The sequence below is a fragment of the Seriola lalandi genome, unplaced genomic scaffold, assembly GCF_002814215.2.
Source record: "Seriola lalandi dorsalis isolate HSWRI2012SDOR001 ecotype SW California unplaced genomic scaffold, Sedor1 jcf7180002054484, whole genome shotgun sequence".
NCBI lineage: Eukaryota > Metazoa > Chordata > Actinopteri > Carangiformes > Carangidae > Seriola > Seriola lalandi.
Genome location: NW_019525037.1, coordinates 112,486 through 131,590, shown reverse-complemented (window position 1 = coordinate 131,590; position 19,105 = coordinate 112,486). Strand labels below are relative to the sequence as shown.

Genomic DNA, 19,105 nt, shown 5'->3' with positions numbered 1-19,105 from the left:
CTCCTAGTGAGACCAGACGCCATCTTGAATTCATTTACAGGCCGCAGTGTAAACACGCCACACAGCCGGGCTGCTACTTCTTTCCTTTTTCTACTTCTTTTCTTTACTTTATTTTACTGATTTGTTTATTTTTTTTCTTTAATTTGGAATTTCACTTCTTTCTTTTTTATTTGTGTGGACACAGCTTCTTGCTTTTTTCTTTTTCACCTGTTTTTCTTTTTCCTTTATTTTTTTTTTCCTTTTTTTCTTCTCTTTTTAGTTCTATTCTTGATTCAGTCACTTTGTCTTTGTTTAACTTTGTTTCTTTTTTAGGGAAATGTTTTAATCTTCACTAAGATTTTTCATTTAACTAAAAAATGGAATGTTGGTATTTTTGGGTTTTACTGGTTGTGATTTGACTGGTTTGAACTGACTGTCTTTGTATTATATCATATTATATTGTATTTGTTAAATGAGCCAATTAATTGAATCATATTTTGTTCTATTCTTTATTGTATTCTTTGTGAGTGAGGGCTGTGTCCAGCTCTATAAAATTAGTCATTTTAAGTTTTTAGTGTTCAGGTAAAAAAAAAAAAAAAAGTGTGTCTCACCATCTTATCCTGGTGATGATGTCAGAGGAACTGAAGCTTATTCAGCACTTTGAGTCACTGAGGGTCAATGACTGAGGTCAAGTCAAGTGTAAAGAGTCGGAAATCAGTGGAAAGCTGTGAAATACAACAAGAGTCACGGAGCTGCAGTGAAGTGTTTGTGACTGAAGCTGAGGAGAGGAAGAGCTGTTAACTGGGTTATTGTTGATGGAGAATAGCAGTAAATAATAGATAAACAGTCTGCTGCCTGAGGAGGAGAGGAGAGGAGAGGAGAGGTGAGATGAGAGGAGAGGAGAGCAGAGGAGAGGAGAGGAGAGGAGAGAGCAGAGGAGAGGAGAGAAGAGAGCAGAGGAGAGGGGAGAGGAGAGAGGAGGAGAGGAGAGAGGAGAGGAGAGGAGAGAGGAGGAGAGGAGAGAGGAGAGGAGAGAGCAGAGGAGAGGAGAGAGGAGAGGAAAGAGGAGAGGAGGAGAGGAGAGAGCAGAGGAGAGGAGAGAGGAGAGGAGAGAACAGAGGAGAGGAGAGAGCAGAGGAGAGAGCAGAGGAGAGGAGAGGAGAGAGGAGAGGAGAGAGCAGAGGAGAGGAGAGAGGAGAGGAGAGAGCAGAGGAGAGGAGAGAGCAGAGGAGAGAGGAGGAGAGGAGAGAGGAGAGGAGAGGAGAGGAGAGGAGGAGACAGAAAAATAGATGCTTCATTGATCTATGAAAGGAAGCGTGTCATAGATAGTGTGTGTGTGTGTATTTATGAATTGCCTCCTTCCTCCTTGAAGTATTCTTCCACACACACACACAATCTCAGACCAATTTATCCTTTTCCTGTTCTCACTTACACACTCCTCATTCTCCAGTCACACACACACATGCACACACACACACTTTTTTGATTCAAAAATATTCACAGCCGCTAACACTCACTCATATGTCGCACCTCTCTCGCTCGCTCGCTCTCTCTCTCTCCCTCTCTCTCGCCCTCTCTCGCCCGTTCTCTCTCTCCCTCTCTTTGTCCGGCCCCCCAGTGTTTTCTGTCTGAGTAACTCGACCCCCCTTCAGTCACAGGTGCACCACGCTAAGACACACTCACACACACACACACACAAACACAGACACACACACACACACACACGCTGAGTCCACTTGTCTTCACATAGGGGGCTCTAATCAAGCCACAGGAAGCCTGAGCTCCACAGGGAGTGTGCATATGTGTGTGTGTGTGTGTGTGTGTGTGCGTGTGTGTTTGTGTGTTCAGTTACAAGTGAGTTGAAGAATGTGTTTCGGTCCATGAAACTCACTGTGAGTGTGTGAAGGCACTGCATGTTTTCAATTACACACAAGTATTTTTGCAGGTGTGTGTGTGTGTTTTCTGTCTCTCTTTCTCTCATCCCTCGTTCTGTCGCAGTTTTTCTCTATTTCTCTCTCTCCTTATGAAAATTAAAAATCCTTCTTATTATTTATTTCTCTGTTTTTACAGTTTTCCTTCTACAACTCTCTATATTCCTCTTTTTCTCTCTTTCTCTTTTCTCTCCTTCTGCTTCTGTTTCTTTCTTTACTCTATTCACTCTCTTTCTCTCCCTCTTTCTTTCCTAATCTCCCTCTCTCTCTCTCACTCTCTGTACTGCATCATATGGAGTCAATTAGGCAACCATGCTCAAAACTCAGTGTGTGTATGTGTGTGTTTGTGTGTGTGTGTGTGTGTGTGTGTGTGTGTACATCTGGTTCACATTAGTGCAATTGCAGGTTGGTAGAATAAAGGGCTCGGCTCGGAGGTGGTGGGTGGGATTTCCTTCCGCTTTCACACACACACACACACACACACACACAAACACGCACACACAGTTTTTCCCTCCATGTGTTTTGAATCAGGAACATAATTAACCTTCAGAGGATTCAGGGGCCGCGACTCAGATCTCCGCTATAAAAATACATCTAAAAAACAGAACACCCCCCCCCCCCCAAAAAAAAAAAAAAAAAAATGTTTGATCCGTCTGCGGCACGTTTGATTTGATTTCCCACGTCTGCCTCCGGACGGTGCTCAGAGCGCGGCGGTGTGAGTGGTAAATGGAGATGAAACAGCAGAGCAGGGGATAGATGCAGTGGATGGACAGATGGATGTTAGTGGTGCTTTCTCTGTGTTGTCCTGTGACACTGCGACAGAGAAATCCTCACCTAATAGAACAAGCTGCAGCACAGACAATGCTCGACATGATGGGCGACCTCAGCCATTCATAAATGATTGAAATTGTTTGTGGTGTTTGAGACTTTCCTGTGTATCTCGTCTGTTCCTGGTTCCTGTGGCGTTAAACTGTTTGTGTGAAAGTGAATAAAGACAAGATGAAAGTGAAACCAGCCTGTTGGAAATGAGAGAGGCAGAGGACGGAGAGGAGGAGGAGGAGGAGGAGGAGGAGGAGGGAGAGAGTGAAACAAAGAGGGAAAAAATTGGACAGGCACAGGTGCAGCCGACTGTGTGTGTGTGTGTGTATTTGGTTGTGTGTGTGTGTGTGTGTGTGTGTGTGTGTGTGCGTGTGTGTGCGCTCAAGTATGTGTGTGTGTGTGTGTGTGTGTGTGTCTGTCTGTCAAGAGGTTTCGTGACTGCTCCTTTGAGTGTTCACATTCCAGCACATCTGCTTTGGATGAAGCGTGGTAAACTGTGTGTGTGTGTGTGTGTGTGTGTGTGTGTGTGTGTGTGTGTGTGTGTGTGTGTGTGTGTGTGTGAGAGAGAGAGAGAGACGGATAGCAGCAGGCAGAGACGGAGAGAGAGAGAGAGAGAGAGGCAGAAACAAGACAGGAACATTTTTAAGTCTTTTATTGAGTAAAATGCTGATTAGTTTCCTGTCCGTTTTCTAACAACGTCTATTTATGGACTTGTTTTAATGACAAATCTGTTCATCAACCTGGTTTGAAGACGGAATCATGAGAGTTGTGTCTGTTGATTTTTCAGCAAACAGTTTGTCTTCCTTTGTTTTCCACATGTACAAAGTGCAGTTGACCTGGAAGTGAAGCACAGTCCTGTTAGACTCTCTCTGCCTTCTCAGTACTATCAGTCCAGTGAGCTCCATCTAGTGCTGCGACCAACAATTATCTTCTGAATCAATTCATCTGCATCAATCATTTTGTCTGTAAAATATCAGGGAAACATACCTATTACAGTATCCTACAGACCCAGGTGACATTATGTAACTTTTTGTCTTTTTCGACCAACAGTCCGAAACCCAAAGATATTGAGTTTAGTATTGTGAAGTTTTTATATGACAAAGAGAAGCGAGTGAATCCAGCAGAAGCATTTAAACTGGACTGATCAATACATTCACTGTCTAATCGTTGCAGCTCTAATGTTGTCATAGGTGTAACAGACACTGGCTCGTCCTGTTGAAGCCTGTTGGTGAAAAGTTGTCGGTATTATTTTTCACTGAGCTGCATCCTCAACAAGCTTGACAATAACTAAACAACAACATTTATTGTGTGTGACCGTCTTCCAGAATGATGCACTGCGGTGCTACAGAGGCCCACAAATCATATTCTCCAGACGCACCAAAACATGTAAACATGTTCGTTTGGTACAAGAACAACAAAAATCCCTTCAGCAACGTGATTTCTTTAGCATATCGTGCCGCCCTACTGGAGAGACCTCGGGTCGGCCGGGTTGGGACGGATGGTTAAAGGAAACCATCGCTGGCTGGTGAAATGTGAAATGTGAACAGCGGTTTGTTGATCCATCCACCTCTACAGGTGGAAAATCTAAACATAAAGTATTTGAAAAATAATGGCTGCCATTTTAGCCGTGCTAGCTACGCAGCTGCAAGGATCTGTTGGTCGGTTGGTCCATCGCCTTGGTCCACACTGAAAAATCTCAAAAACAGATTGAGAAAAGAAATTTGGTGCAGATCTTCAGAGTGGACAGGAGGAGGAATCCCATCAGCTTTGGTGATCCTTTTGACTTTTCCTGTAGCACCACCATGAGGTCAACACTTGTGGTGTTAACTGGAATATCGCAAACTATTGGATGTATTGCCATGGAATTTGGTGCAGACCAAATGATTTACCTCAGGATCATTTGTAATAACTTCCTGTAGCATCACCATCAGGTCAAGATATTAATTTCTAATCTACGTAATGTGTTTCTGTTAGTAAGGTCAAAGGTCCTGAGGAAGAGGAAGTACAGAAAGAGCTCCCTCTCTTCTCTCTGTTCCCTCTCCTCTTTCTTATATCCAGCAGCTAATGGACAAGGAGAGACGGAGAGGTTGAACAGATGCTCCCCACATTTGGACACAATAACCAGGAGAAGAAGCATCAAACACTAAACACAAAGACAAAAAGCCTCCCTCTTCTTCTTTTCTTCCTTTCTTTACTTTCCTTCCATTTTCTCTCTTTTGTTTCCGTTTGCTGTCTTTTTTATCTCCGTCCAACTTTTAGCGTTTCACTTTGTTCTATTTATTGTTTTTCCAGTCTCGTTCTAACAAAACCCTTCAGGGCCCGGCAGCATTTCCATCACTGTCAACAAGTCATAACTGAAACACTGCAGAGAAAATAAAGTTTGTGTCTTTTTCTTTTTATGTCTCATTCACTGTAACATTTTTCCTCCACAGTCATTTTTTCTTTTCCTCTCTTTTTGTCAGTCAGTTTTTTTTTGTTATTTATATATATATATATATATATAACCCACTAATAATCTTTTAGAGTGCAAACTTTCACAAAACTTTTACAGATGTTGGATCAAAAACAAACTGAAAGCGGAAACGAGACATGGTGGAAATGTTACGTTAAATGAATACTTTTGGGAGCTTTCTGTCACGACAGTGTGGACGTCTACTGATTGTCTTTTTCCAATTAAAGTCCAGCTGCTGTTTCTTTTGTCTTTCTACCTGTGGTCCAGGTCAGTGAGCTGCACAGCTGGTTGTTCTGAATAAATGTGTGCGTGTGTGTGTGTGTGTGTGTGTGTGTCGTTAGCTCCATGAGGAATCAGTTTTCAGTGGAATGCATCTTTATTTTCTCATGTTGTTGCCACGGGCGACGCGCCGCGAAGCTTTGATGCAGTCGGTGATGTTCTGTGTTCTGTGAGGAACGTCAGACGTCACGCCACAGCGGGAGGTTACACAACCGCTTTGCTGGGTTCTATCAGGGTTTGTGCTCCACTGCAGATGATCAGTTCACACAGACGGCTGCGCTGGTCTCTGTTAGTTGTGTCTGTCGTTGTTCTGTCATAGAACGCAACAGAGTTGGAGTTGGTTCTACTGATTTCAATGCTTTTGATGTTGTGATACTGTTTTGCTGAACTGGTTTTACTGGTTTCTGTTGTGGTTCTATAATTTCACACGGACTGGTTTCCATTGTGTTTCTATTGTCTTTCTACTGTGGAACAGAGTAGTGGTTTAACTGTTTTCTGGTTTGACTAGTTTCTGGTTTGACTGTTTTCTGGTTTGACTGGTTTCTGGTTTGACTGGTTCCTGGTTTCTGGTTTGATTAGTTTCTGGTTTGATTAGTTTCTGGTTTGATTAGTTCCTGGTTTGACTGGTTTCTGGTTTGATTAGTTCCTGGTTTGACTGGTTTCTGGTTTGACTGGTTCCTGGTTTCTGGTTTGATTAGTTCCTGGTTTGACTGGTTCCTGGTTTGACTGGTTTCTGGTTTGACTGGTTCCTGGTTTGACTGGTTTCTGGTTTGAATGCTGTTTATATCAGAGTATATATGAGGATCCAACAGTGAAAAAGAAACAAATCTGGTTCCTCTGGTTCAGACTATGTTTCTGTCACAGCACTCCATTTGTCTCTGGTTCTGGTTCTGATGGTTTTACTTTCTTCTATCGTGGCACTGAAAGCTTTTTCAGCTGATTTCTGATCTGTTTTCTTCTGTGGTCCAGATTGTGATTTTACACAACTGGTCACACAAATTTCTATTGTGACTCTATATATAGATATCGTTGTATTTCAACCCACACTATAACCAATGTTATTTGACGAAAGAGATTAAAGAAGTTTTTGTGGGAATATCCAACTGAGACATGTTATGGAAAATAGCTCCACATGAAGGTTTCTGATTGGACATACACTGGGTTTTATCGTGGTTCACGTTATTGTTTCTGGTTTGTGGTTTGCCAGTCGTCGGAGAAACGACAACACGGTCGAGGGTTTCTCTGATTAGCTGAAGGTCTGCTCGCTAACTGTGGGAATACTGTTGCTGCTGTGTGTGTGTGTGTGTGTGTGTGTGTGTGTGCGTGCATGTGTGTGTGTGTGTTACTGCAGGAAGTGAGGTTGTTATTGTGTCTCTCGACATTCTTCAGACTTGAACACACTCTGCACCTGTTTCTGTCTGTCTGAAACACACACACACACACACACACAGTACACACTCACTTAAATACACATACACCCACAGAGAAACATGCACACACAAATCACAGTCTTTCGTCATCAGTTTAACAGCAGTCAATGGGAAAATATGCATGCACGACATGAGACATAAATCTACATATTTTCAACAGGAACAACACAAGCATGTGTGTTTTTATGTGCCTCTGTGTGTATGTTTCTGTGTGTGTGTGTGTCTGTGTGTGCGTGTGTGTGTGTGTGTGCATTTTCTTGTACAGGCTTTGGGTCAATAAATGTGGTTTTATGATCAGAGCACAAACTCAGCTCTCAGAGGGGAAGAGGAGGAGGAGGAGGAAGTTCGAGGGGATTTTAGTTTAACTCTAATGACATCTACAGACACTGTGTGTGCGTGAGTGTGTGAGAATGTGGAAACTGAAGGAATTCAATTCTTAAACTCATTCAAGGTGCATTGTGGGAAGGTACCACCACACTCAGATGAGTAGATTCTTTTAGTACATATTAGCATCTGTTTTTGTTAGTTAGTTTGTGTGCATGTGTGTGTGTGTGTGTGTGTTTGTGTGTGTGTGTGTGTGTGTATGTCAGTGGTGGGTGGGTGTTTCCTGACCTCAGCCTTTCATTCCCACAGTTCCCAGTGTTCCCTGATTGTTGTGGCGTTTAATGCCGTGTGGGCGTCTTTCCATGACCACTGGTTTTCAGGAAGTAAACCTAGTCAACACCAGACTATGCTCGGGAACACAACTTTTACTTCAGTTTTATTGAACAGCTGAACAGTTACTGCACACCAAAACACCCCCAGCACAAGGAGGGATTGAAGTTTACAACACCCTCACTTGAGAGGGGATTAAAGGACCATACCTGTGTGTTTTACCTCCCTAAACATAAGTCATGTCACGTTTGGCCTATACTTTTCATTATGGTAAATATTTTCAAATGCACTCTGTAACAGTTTTCAGATCATGGATGTATTCTTTCCATCATTCCTGGCAGCTTTTGATTGAAACTTGATTTGCTTGATTATGAAATCCATCAAGTCTGCCTCAGTTCATGTGACTTGCCTTATTAATGCATGTAATGCAGTTAAGGTGCAATTTTATTTCAAAAGTCTTTGTTTCATGACATAAATTATAGAATAATACAGTGCTAGACACGAATGTTAACATTACACAATATATCCTGGGTATTTTCATACTCTGGTTTCTATTATGGATATAATCTTTTAGCGATTTGTTCCAGCCGGCGACAACATCGTTGTCTTATCACAGTGATTGGCCTTAATGTAAAGTTATATCTTCTCAGCATAACTGTACTGTTTTGCAACCGTGCTGAAACATACTGAAACGTTGTCTCTCATACTGATGAATAAATATATATAAATAAATGATCTCCTCATGAGGAATCATTGAGGACATGCCTCCATTTTCAATGATTTCGAGAGTAACCACGCAGTTTAAAAAGGTCACGTTCAGGAGCGGAATAGTTTGTGACCAATAGGTTCAACTGTGTTTAGTTTTAATGTGTGTTGTAAAATGTTCCACATGTGTGTGCAGCACAAAAACTAAAAGCAGTTTTCCCAAAATTGGTGTTTTCATGTGGGACTTTGACCATCAGCCAATCAGTTGAACAGGTCACATAATTGCTATGGGAACAGTTTAATAAGGAAGTGATGTATGATGGCATGTTGCCATGTAAGGGCTTTATAAATAAATAGAAACCAACGCCTGTCACGTCTCACTGTTCGAGATGTGACAGGCGTATAATTTACAGGAAGGCAAATAGTCGCAGTTGTTGGCGTGTGTTGAACACCAGCTGTGCCGCTGTGATTTAAAGAATAACTACAGCCTTATTTGAGCTGTTTTATTGTAGCTGATTCACGCTCCGGTCCCAACCTGTCTTCATACAATACTTCACATCTGCTTCACCTGCATCATTTACTGACGTTACAGCTGAGTGTGCGTCGACCACACGGAGCTGGGACGTTGGGTGTGATCAGAAGATGTAGTGTGGCGTTGATGGTTAAAAACACCGAGTGGAGATGAAGGGAGAGCCTTCAATCCTGTAAATATGATTCATGCTTTTCATCAACTGATGCAGTTTTTTTTTTTGCTGGTTGTCAGGGCCATTCTCTACTCAGCTGATCCCTTGTCCCTTTCGTGAGGACCAGAGGAGCTCTCTTCTTCATGTGTTGCAAAGTTCATCCCCTTTACTGGAGGAGGGAAAGACAACATGTTAACATGGAAGCGAATGCAGCCATTGTCATTTCAGCTTCTATCTCTTCTGGCTCCAAATATTTTCACACCTATCCACACCCGGGGCGGGTTTCACAAAGACAGACTTTGACTGTGGCTTAGATATAACTAATAGTCAGACTTCAGATGGACGTCTAAATTCATCCGTTGCACAAAGTTCTTGACTATCTTAAGCCGGACTGTGGTACAGTGAATTCTGGGTAAATTAAGACTTTTTTCAATATAAAAAAAAATGGCAGACTTAGGAACTGCAGAGTGAAGAGTGTAACAATTATAATGAAAAAAAAATCTAATTTGGAAAAGAATAGATGCTTCTCTAAAAACTCTTCCCCCTCTCTTTGCTCTCTCCATAACAACGTTAGCAAACCACAAATTATGAGCCATGTTTTCCTGTTTTTTGTTGTTGGGTGCTTCTGCTCAGTGCAGGTGATTGTTATTGTTACAGATGTGCTTAGGCCTGAGTAAGCCTGAGTTAATTCTGGTTTTAAAATGAATCAGTCTTTATTATTGTGAAATAGTCTGACTTGCATGAGACTAATAGACCGACTATTTGCTTGAAGTTCCAACGCGAGAAACATCCCACCACTATCAACTAGACTTAAGTCTCTCCATTAGAGTTTTATCTTTCTTTGTCCCCTCATTTAAAGCTAGATAATTAAGACTGGACCAACACTACAGTCTGAAATATCTTTGTGAAACCGGCTCCTGGCTAATTGCTTCTGAAAAAAGGTCTAACTGTCAGTTTGAAAGTTTCTCAGATCCCTAGATTCTCTGTATGGTCACACTGTGCTGGATATCGTTTACTTTTAAGCATATAGGACAATAACACAACTGGAAGTCGGTGCCAGTTTTCCCCCTCAAAAGTAAAAGCTGAAAGCTTCAGCAGAGCAGCAAGCTTTTAGTGATCTGAAGAAAAACTCAGGAGGTTTTTGTTTGACAGAAAGGGTTTTTAGGCTGTTTTCTGTTTTTAATAATTTCTCTTAGGGAGTGTGGGAAGTGAGATGATGTTTTTTATAATGCCCCCAAGTCTTTTTCTTTTATTTCTTCTGTCTGTGCTTTATCATGAGATTTCTGTACCACATCTGTGATCCATTCATATGCAAATACTCTAAAGTTAACAAAGCAACCCATGTCTTTTTTAGGGGATCTAGGTAGATTAGGTGTAGCTGTGGAGTGGGTTTTTCATTTTAATGTGAATCAGTGGGGGAGATAGAGGGGTGTGGGGGGTGGGGGTGGGGGACTTCAACAGCTGTTCCAGGGTTTGCGTCATGCCGTGCGAGCTAGCGTCATGGCTGAGAGTTCGCACGCTATGCACACACACACACACACACACACACACACACAGACATGCTGTGGGGACCCCCAGTCGAAGGCATGACCAAACACAGGCATTGTGTTCTCATGCAGCCGCTGTGTTGCTGAGGAAGAGCGTCACCTGTTTTGAGTGATGACGGGCTGCTGGTTCTGCTTGCTCTCTCACATTTTACTGCATGTTTGCTGCATGACGGCTCCGCTGCTGCTGCTCCCCCTCTGAGAGGAGAATCACAGAATCACTACTTTGTTCCTCTGTTAGTCACCAGGCTGGTCTGCATGAGAGGAGGACTGGAAAAGATGAGCTGTGACTGTTGGACATGTTGGGAAATATGTTGTAGTTAAATGCAGCACGAGTGGTGGGCCCTGTATATGCAATTCATGTGGTTGCTATGACTACCACTGTAGTTTTAAGGTATGGACTGATGAAGCTCAAACTCAAGTTTAAAATCCACTTTATTTGACATAATTAAATACAGTTACATAGAAACATTTTTAAACTCATTTTCCTTATGAAATTTTATTTATAAAGTAATTTTTATAATGTTTAAACTTATTCATCTTTTTTTAACAAAGTCACTATTGCAGCCCTGTCTGTGTAGGATTTTAAAAAATGATTTTAAAGGTCAATATTGTAGTAAGTTGAGATTTCCAGTCTTTTTTGATTATAGATCAGGTCTAGGTTCTATATTAATACTGTAAAAGTATCAAAGCCTCAGTCCACAGAGAAATGCACACAGCCTGTATTCAGAAACTGAGCCTTAAAACCAGCCGTCAGGACTCCTGGAACTTTGTGATGTCACAACAAAGCAGTCACCGCTCTCAGCCATGCCCCAAGCCCCGCCCACCTGGACCCACCATTCAAACCTTGCATGATTTGGTTTCTCTAAGTGTTTACCTAAATCTGATATATTTGATATGTTTTTATTCAATCACTCAGAAAACAGTCAGCCAATCAGAAGAGAGACTCAAACCCTCCTCTCTTCTGATTGGATCAACAACCTGTTACTAGAGCTCCAGAGAGAAGCCTGAGAGAGGAGATGTTAAACTACACTGAGATGGTTTTTGGTTCTTAAAACCACCAATATATCTTCTTATGGATCAGCACCTCAAAGAAAACAGCAGAAATGTTTAAAATAGGGGCCTTTAATGGATGATAGACAGAGCTTGCAGAGCAGCCGCCGTATTTTTTCCAGTATGAAAATCACAAACAAAGATCTGTGACAGGAAGTGGTGTGTTCACTGTGATTCCTGCTGCGAGGATTGAAGTGCGGCGCTGTTTGTGTTTGGCTGTGAGTTTCTCATGAGAAAGACTTGTATTTTTGTCAGTGAGCAGATTGTGAATGACGTGTGTTTCTGTGTTTGTGTTGCAGGTGTACGCTCCGTCTGCCAGTACAGCCGACTACAACAGGGACTCACCGGGTTATCCCTCCTCCAAACCTCCCAGTGCTGGCTTCCCAAGCTCATTCTTTATGCCAGGTACACACAAAGACACACACACACACACACACACACACACATACACTCACAAGGTCTGTCCCTAATCAAAACTCCCACCACTAGATTCCTGAGTTCTTTGTGGATACTGGATCAGATGAAATAAGCTCAAGGTCCATGAGAAAAAGCCGAAAGATGTTCTTGGATTGAAATCAGCTAAAGCCTTGAGTCATACATCTTAATGGTTGCTGTAATAGCTGCCCAGATAATGTATTAATCCCATAGACAGGAGACAACAGAGATGTCAACAGGTTGCTCTCTGCAAACTCTGCAGCTGTTGTGAACGCTGTCAGATAATCCTGCTTTCACAACAGACGTACAAGAGCGTCTTTCCCATTGGCAAGGCTATGCTCCTCCAATAGCTCTCCAATTGACAGCAGGTGGAAGTTATTAGAGTTCATTCTTTGAATCTCTGAACTCCAGAAAATATGTCTCATCTACTCGATCATACCAGCGCTTCTCATGCTTGTGCTTTTTGAGTAAAACCCTCAAAAGCAATGATGTCCTAACATGAAAATAACGCACCAGACTGATGTGTTTCCTTCTCAGAGTTTAACATATATCAATACACTTTTTCTGTTCTATCACACTTATACCATGTCCACTTACCAGAGGTGAAAAAACAAGATTCAAACGATCATTTTAACATTGATTTGCAGTCAGTTTTGTTGGGTCTGATTACAGTTACTTAGAGCAGACCTTACCTGCAGATCTTCAGCACTGATCCACTGGTTTAAACATGGTTAGACATTTGACCAGAACTTTGTTTGGTGCTGTTATATGAATTCTAGCATATGTATCAGATAATCATGGTTTCCTCCAGACTTTCTTTTTCCTTTTCACCTGTCATGTAAATACACACACTTGCACACACTTGCACACACACACACACACACACACACACACACACACACATATGAAAATGGTTGGTACACATGACCTCAGTTATCAGGTTTGTCCAACACAAATCTGTTACCAGGGTTATTCTTGAACAGGTGTAAGGAAAAAAGGTGTCCCATTTATACATGTTTTCTGAAATCAGGTTACTTCCCAAACTGGGTCAGAATACCAAAACTACAGAAAGAAAACTGCATAGAGATTAAACTGATCTGAAAACAGCATACAGCACATCACATGTACCTCTCTCTCCCTCTTCCCCCCCTCTCTCACTGTGTTTCTATCAGATGGTCACAGTGGTGATCCCTGGAGCAGCAGTAGTAGCAGTATGAGCCAGCAAGGTTACCACGGCAGCATGCTCGGGGGTGGGAACTCATCCCACGGCCCCGCCCAGAGCTCCTCCTACTGCGGGATTCACCCTCACGACAGACTGGTGAGCAGAGCTGTCCATCACGGTGTATATCAATACCAGGGTCTGTACAGTGTGTGACACAGGTGGTACTTTCAGGGCGTCCCAACTTCATTTACATAAATAAACGGAGATAAGGAGATTTCAGACAAGATGATTGATTTTCAGTTTTCTAGGTTTCCCCTGAAATTCATGACTCTCCGTACATATCCATCCATTTCACACCTGATTCGAAGCATGAGCTCACTACTATAGAAGCTGAGCACCTAAGTTCTTTCTTTATCTTGAAAATAGTAGTTAAAATTAAAGGTGCACTTAGGTACTGGCTTTTTTTTAAAGCTTTTACAGTGAGACCATAAGATGTCCAGAAAATGCTCCTGATAGACATTCAGTTAAAATGTTTCTTTCACTGATTTATTCGTGTTGTATCCAATTCAGCTGATGGGCGTAAACAGTTTAGGACAGCCATGAAAATGCCCTTATGTAACAGTTTAAGAAGAAGCTAAATCAGTTTTGCAAAAACCTAAATGGACTCCTAGTTTGAAAAATGAATTGAATCATTTTGTTGAATCAAGTAAATGGCGGTTCTTCATGCCAGTGACACGAGAAACCAGACTGAAAAAAACACATTTTAAAGCCTAAGAAAGTGAAGTTATGGCAATAGGTTATTTTAAGTTATGGAATGGCTACAACCCTGGTAGAGTCATAGATTTAAAGGCAAAAAAACATCTGTTAAATCAGTCGGTGGTCAATAATATATTAAACACTAATAATACTATGGGCTGTCTGCAGAATGTATTCACCATGCTGTATTTTTCCACATATCTTGAGTGGTTTACTGTCTGTGTTCTTACTAGAAGTGCACATCTGGATACATGAAATACATTTATAAATTCTACCCAAATGTGAAGCTGTAAATCTGTCAAAGGTCATTGGATGTTTATTCTTAAAAACTAACTACTCTCTTTGATTATTCAAAGAAGAGGCTTCATTTTTATCACCACTCCCTTTTATTTTTATTTTGTTCTTATGTAATGTTTCCTGTTTTGCAGTAGTTTGTTATTTTTATGTTTGACTTCATTCCGTCGTCTCTCTGCAGAGCTACCCATCGCACTCGTCTGCAGATATCAGCTCCAGCCTTCCTCCAATGTCCAGCTTCCACCGAGGGGGAGGGAGCGGGAGCGGGGCCAATCACTACAGCACCGCCTCTTGCACCGCCCCCACCAACGGCACAGACAGCATCATGGGTAAGACACCTGTGTATGTTTTTGCCTTGAAGCAAAGTGGTTAAAGAAATAATGAGGTTGCTGTTAAGTTCAGAAACCGAAATAGAAGCGTTGATGGCGTTGTTTGGGTGTTTGGCAACTGCACAGTCATCTGCTGTCAATCAGCTGGTGGTGTAGCTAATCTCATTAGCTGATGTCATTAATTAACTGAAGGAGAAAAACATCCATTTCATTTGTGACATTCCAAGTTTAATGATGTCCATGCAGACTTAACTGAAGAGGCTGCCTTTCTTTTTATCTGATTGGATGGAAAGGGGTTGAATTCTTTTCTTTTTTTTTTCTTTTTTTTTTAATTTGTGGTGCTCAGTTTTTTTCCAGGCTGGTTCAACCTGTGGGAAGTAGTGATACGAAAAAGAGTGGCTCTGGTGCCACCATGAGGTTGACATTTCTTCTTTTTTCATGAAATGGTCTCACAGCTAAGGGCTACATTGCCATTAAATATGGTACAGACGCGACTCCCCATACACCACCATCATCAGGTCAAAACCATTGACACTCCCATCAGCCTCAGCCGTTTAGTGCTAATTAGCAAATGCTGCCATGCTAACATACTAAACTAATGAGATAAGGATGGTAAACATGATCAAATCAGCATCTTAGCCTCGTCATTGTGAGAATGTTAGCATGCACACGTTAGCATTAGCTCAAAGCATTGCTGTGTCTTAAGTACAGCCTCACAGAGCTGCCAGCAGGGCTGTAGACTCTCCGTCTCGCTAATCTGTTGATGGGATGTGATCGTTGATGTGAGTTCACATGTTCATGTCAAGGTCTGTTTTACTTGTTTGAATGTCTTTAATATTTTTGTGTAGACTTAAGACTTCAGACATGGACTTCATCTTAAAGAGACATGAAGACTGACACATGACTTGGACTTGACTGAGAGACTTCACTTACTTGACACTTGACTTCCTGACTACCTGCACTTTGACTTGGCAATGTATAATTTGGACTGCTGAAAGGACTTCGGCACTGACTTGAGACTTTACCTAAAGCACTTAAAAAAAGTTGCTGTGTGTAAGCTCTAATTCTTATCATTAACCCAATCACCTTTACTCACTTGTGAACTGACAAGATGGTTTAATTGTGAAGGTAACTGATTGCCAGCTTGGGTGCACTCGCTGCTGTGTTTGTGTCTCAACTCTTGAAGAATCCACAGATGATTGGTCGCAAAGACAATATTACCAGACCTTTCCGATCAGGAGACAGCATTAGCTAATAGACCGTTTTTATTTACAGTCACATCACCAGTTATAAAGGTTCCTGCTGTGATTAGACTCAAATGATTGAAACCACTTAAAAAGTACATTTCATTTTTAGAGGAGAAGGCGGGCGGTCACGAACTGAATATAACCAAATTGAGAGAAACACTTGACCTTTACATCACTGACACACACACGCACACACACACACACACACCCACACACACACACACACACACACACACACAGCATGCCATATGGACCCCTTGCTTTGAGTCCCGTAGAACAAATAGGACACCAATAAGAAACAGATTGAAAGTTTGTTTTCATGGGAAGACATCTCCAACATTCCACAAAGAGATCACACACACACACACACACACACACACACACACACACATATGAGCCAGAGCAAATGAGTGTAAACACAAGATGAACGTAATAAAAAACATGACACTGTTGTTTAAATATAAACATATGACAGACGTGTGCACACACATGAACACTCAAACACAGACTCACAGTGTTTACAGCTTTCTCTGCCTCAGTCTCATTTCGTACCAGTAAACAAGGGAGTGAGCCCTTTTTAAAGAGAGCAGCATCTGCGGTCACTACTCATGTAAGTTGATTGTATTGATGAGCAGCGGTTCGCAAAGGAAAACGTATCACAATGTCAGGAAACTTGTCACACCCCCTGCAGCAGAAGTCGCACCGCTTGAGGCTCGTACAGTCAGCTCTCAGTGACGGCGCTGCAGGTGGAACAACATTTTATGGTCCACTCTCTCAAATGTGAGGATTTGCTGCTTTTTCTTGTCTTGGATTAGATTTTTATTATATTCCACCTTGACCATTAGGGTCCATTAGGTAAATGACATGAATCCACACTGACCACAGCTGCTGTTCTTTGTGATGAGGCTAACAGCAAAAGTTTTACAGTCACCTTGCAGTCAACACAGCATGAGTGTGTCATTCTCTAATGAGGGTGTAATGTCATTGTTAAGTCTGTGTAATTAAATATGAATGAATAAAAAGGTACAACCACAACACAACGACCCTGGATCCACTGCAGCTTGGTAATGCCTTCCGATGAATACAATTGGTGGGAAGCTGTTGAGGGATCACGTGCTAGTTACTGCACCAGCAACTTCTATTTTACAAAGTTTTCAGTATGTATTGTGTTAATACTGGAAAAATTATGATTCAAAATGTATGCAAACTTAAACAAGTCTTGATGTTTATTATTATGCTGCTGACGCTCCCATGATGCAGTGCTCTGAGGAAATGGAGGAGCTACTTGAGCTGAAAAAAAGGGGCGGATGGTGATGAGACAGAGAAAATACAAAATTAACAAAAGGGCCTCATTTTCTTCACAGATACAGTTTGTTTTCATACAGCTTGTTTAATAACTGCAGAACAGTATAATGAAAACTAGTGTAGTCCACAGTGTATACAGTGGTGTTAGTCTTTGTCAGCAAGAATATTTTTACAGTGTTTCTTGAGCGCTCTCCACAGTGAAGCTCATGTTACAGAAGAATATGCTCTACAACAAATGAATGGTCTTCTGCTACTAGATACACTCACCAAGCACTTTATTAGGAACACCATATAAACACTGGGTAGTTCCTCCTTTTGCTTTCAAAACAGCCCCAGCTCTTCATGTCATGGATTCCACAAGATGTTGGAAACTTTACTTGGAGATTCTGCTCCATGTTGACATGACTGCATCACATCGTTTCTGCAGATTTGTCCTACCACATCCCAAAGGTGTTCTACTCTATCCAGGCCCTGTGACTGAGGAGGCCTCAGAGCTCATTGTCATGTCCATGAAAGCAGTTTGAGACAACTGTATCTTTAGCTTTGTGACATGGTGCACTCTCCTGCTCCATTAAAAAGGTGGTGAACTGTGGCCATGATTCAAACCATGATTGATTGGTATCAAGGGGCCCACGGTGTGCCAAGAAAACACACCCACACCATCCCCTACACCACCACCACCAGCCGCCTGGCTGTTGACACAAGGCAGGTTGGGTCCATGGATTCATGCTGTTGATGCCAAACTCTGACCCTACCATCTGCTGCCTCAGCACAGATCCAGATCCATCAGACCAGGCCACGTTTTTTTCCAGTCTTCAACTGTCCGGCGTTGGTCACAGATTTCTGTTCTTGGCCGCCGACAGGAAGCAGAACCTGACGTTGTCTTCTGCTGTTGTAGCTCCTCCACCTCAACTATTGTGAGACTGTTGTGTGTGAAAAATCTCAGGAGATCAGCAGTTTCAGAAACACTCAAACCAGCCGTCTCACACCAACAATCACGTCATGGTCAAAGTCACTGAGATCACATCTTTTCTCCATTCTGATGTTCGATGTGAACATTAACTGAAGCTCCTGACCTGTATCTGCAAGATTTTATCCACTGCATCGCTGCCATGTGATTGGCTGATTGGATCATTTGCACGTACACAGGTGTTCCTAATAAAGTGATTGGTGAGTGTGTAACTAGTGTGTGATATTGAATTGGTACACAGGCAACCGGACATTTCAGAGTATATTAAAATAAATGAATAAATAAAGAGATAAATAAAGCGATGTTTCTCTCTGAAGAGGTACAGACGGAAAACAGACAGAAAAAACACAAAAATCTGTTTCATCTCCTGAATGCTCCGCTCCTTTGTGACTATAAGCTCTCATTTATGAAAAAGATTTTCTCCTGCATATGTTGTAAATTATGCATCAAGTGAGGGTGAGTGTGTGTTTTTGTCTGTGTGCGAGTGAGTGTGTGCGTGCGTGCGTGCGTGTGTGTGTGTGTGTGTGTGTATAACAGTAATCCCTTGGATGGTTTACTAGGCCAGTGGTGTGGCGTGAGTGAGACATGAGGCTTTAACTCCAAAACATATGCTGCTTCCTGTCTCTCCCCTTCTTCTCTCTCTACCTGTCTCTCTCTCCCTCTCTCTCTCCCTCTCTCTCTCTCTCTCTCTCGATCTGTATGTCTCTTTATCTCCAACTGCTTAGAGAAGTGCAGTCCTGCCAGTCTATGTCATGGATTCATTTGCCATGAAAGGGTGTGTTTTTTGTTGTGTTATGTGTGTGTGTGTGTGTGTGTGTGTGTGTGTGTGTGTGTGTGTGTGTGTGTGTGTGTGTGTGTCTAACTTGTGTGCGCGAGCGTAAATTTTCCATCTGGGATCTGATATCAGGAGGGATGAGCTGTAAGCATGTCAGAGTCCCTCTGCCTCTCTCACTGTGTGTGCGTGCGTGTGTGTGTGTGTGCGTACGTGTGTGTGTGGGGGGGGGCAACAACAACAACACAGGAACATATTGCCAAGCAGATTGCCTCAGGCCAAACGTAGCTCAACACTTTGCTCTCT

The 19,105-nt window shown here is 42.1% G+C and overlaps 1 protein-coding gene across 6 annotated transcripts in view; it reads left to right on the top strand.

Annotated features, from left to right (window-relative positions):
• Positions 1 to 19,105, top strand: part of tcf4 (transcription factor 4) — a 231,647-nt gene that overhangs the window by 176,178 nt on the left and 36,364 nt on the right. For all 6 annotated transcript variants that reach the window (XM_087175703.1, XM_087175702.1, XM_087175704.1 and 3 more), the window contains 3 exons: positions 11,829 to 11,934; positions 13,137 to 13,282; positions 14,358 to 14,505. In XM_087175703.1, coding sequence (XP_087031829.1) covers positions 11,829 to 11,934; positions 13,137 to 13,282; positions 14,358 to 14,505 — 400 coding nt within the window. The remainder of the gene's footprint in view (positions 1 to 11,828; positions 11,935 to 13,136; positions 13,283 to 14,357; positions 14,506 to 19,105) is intronic.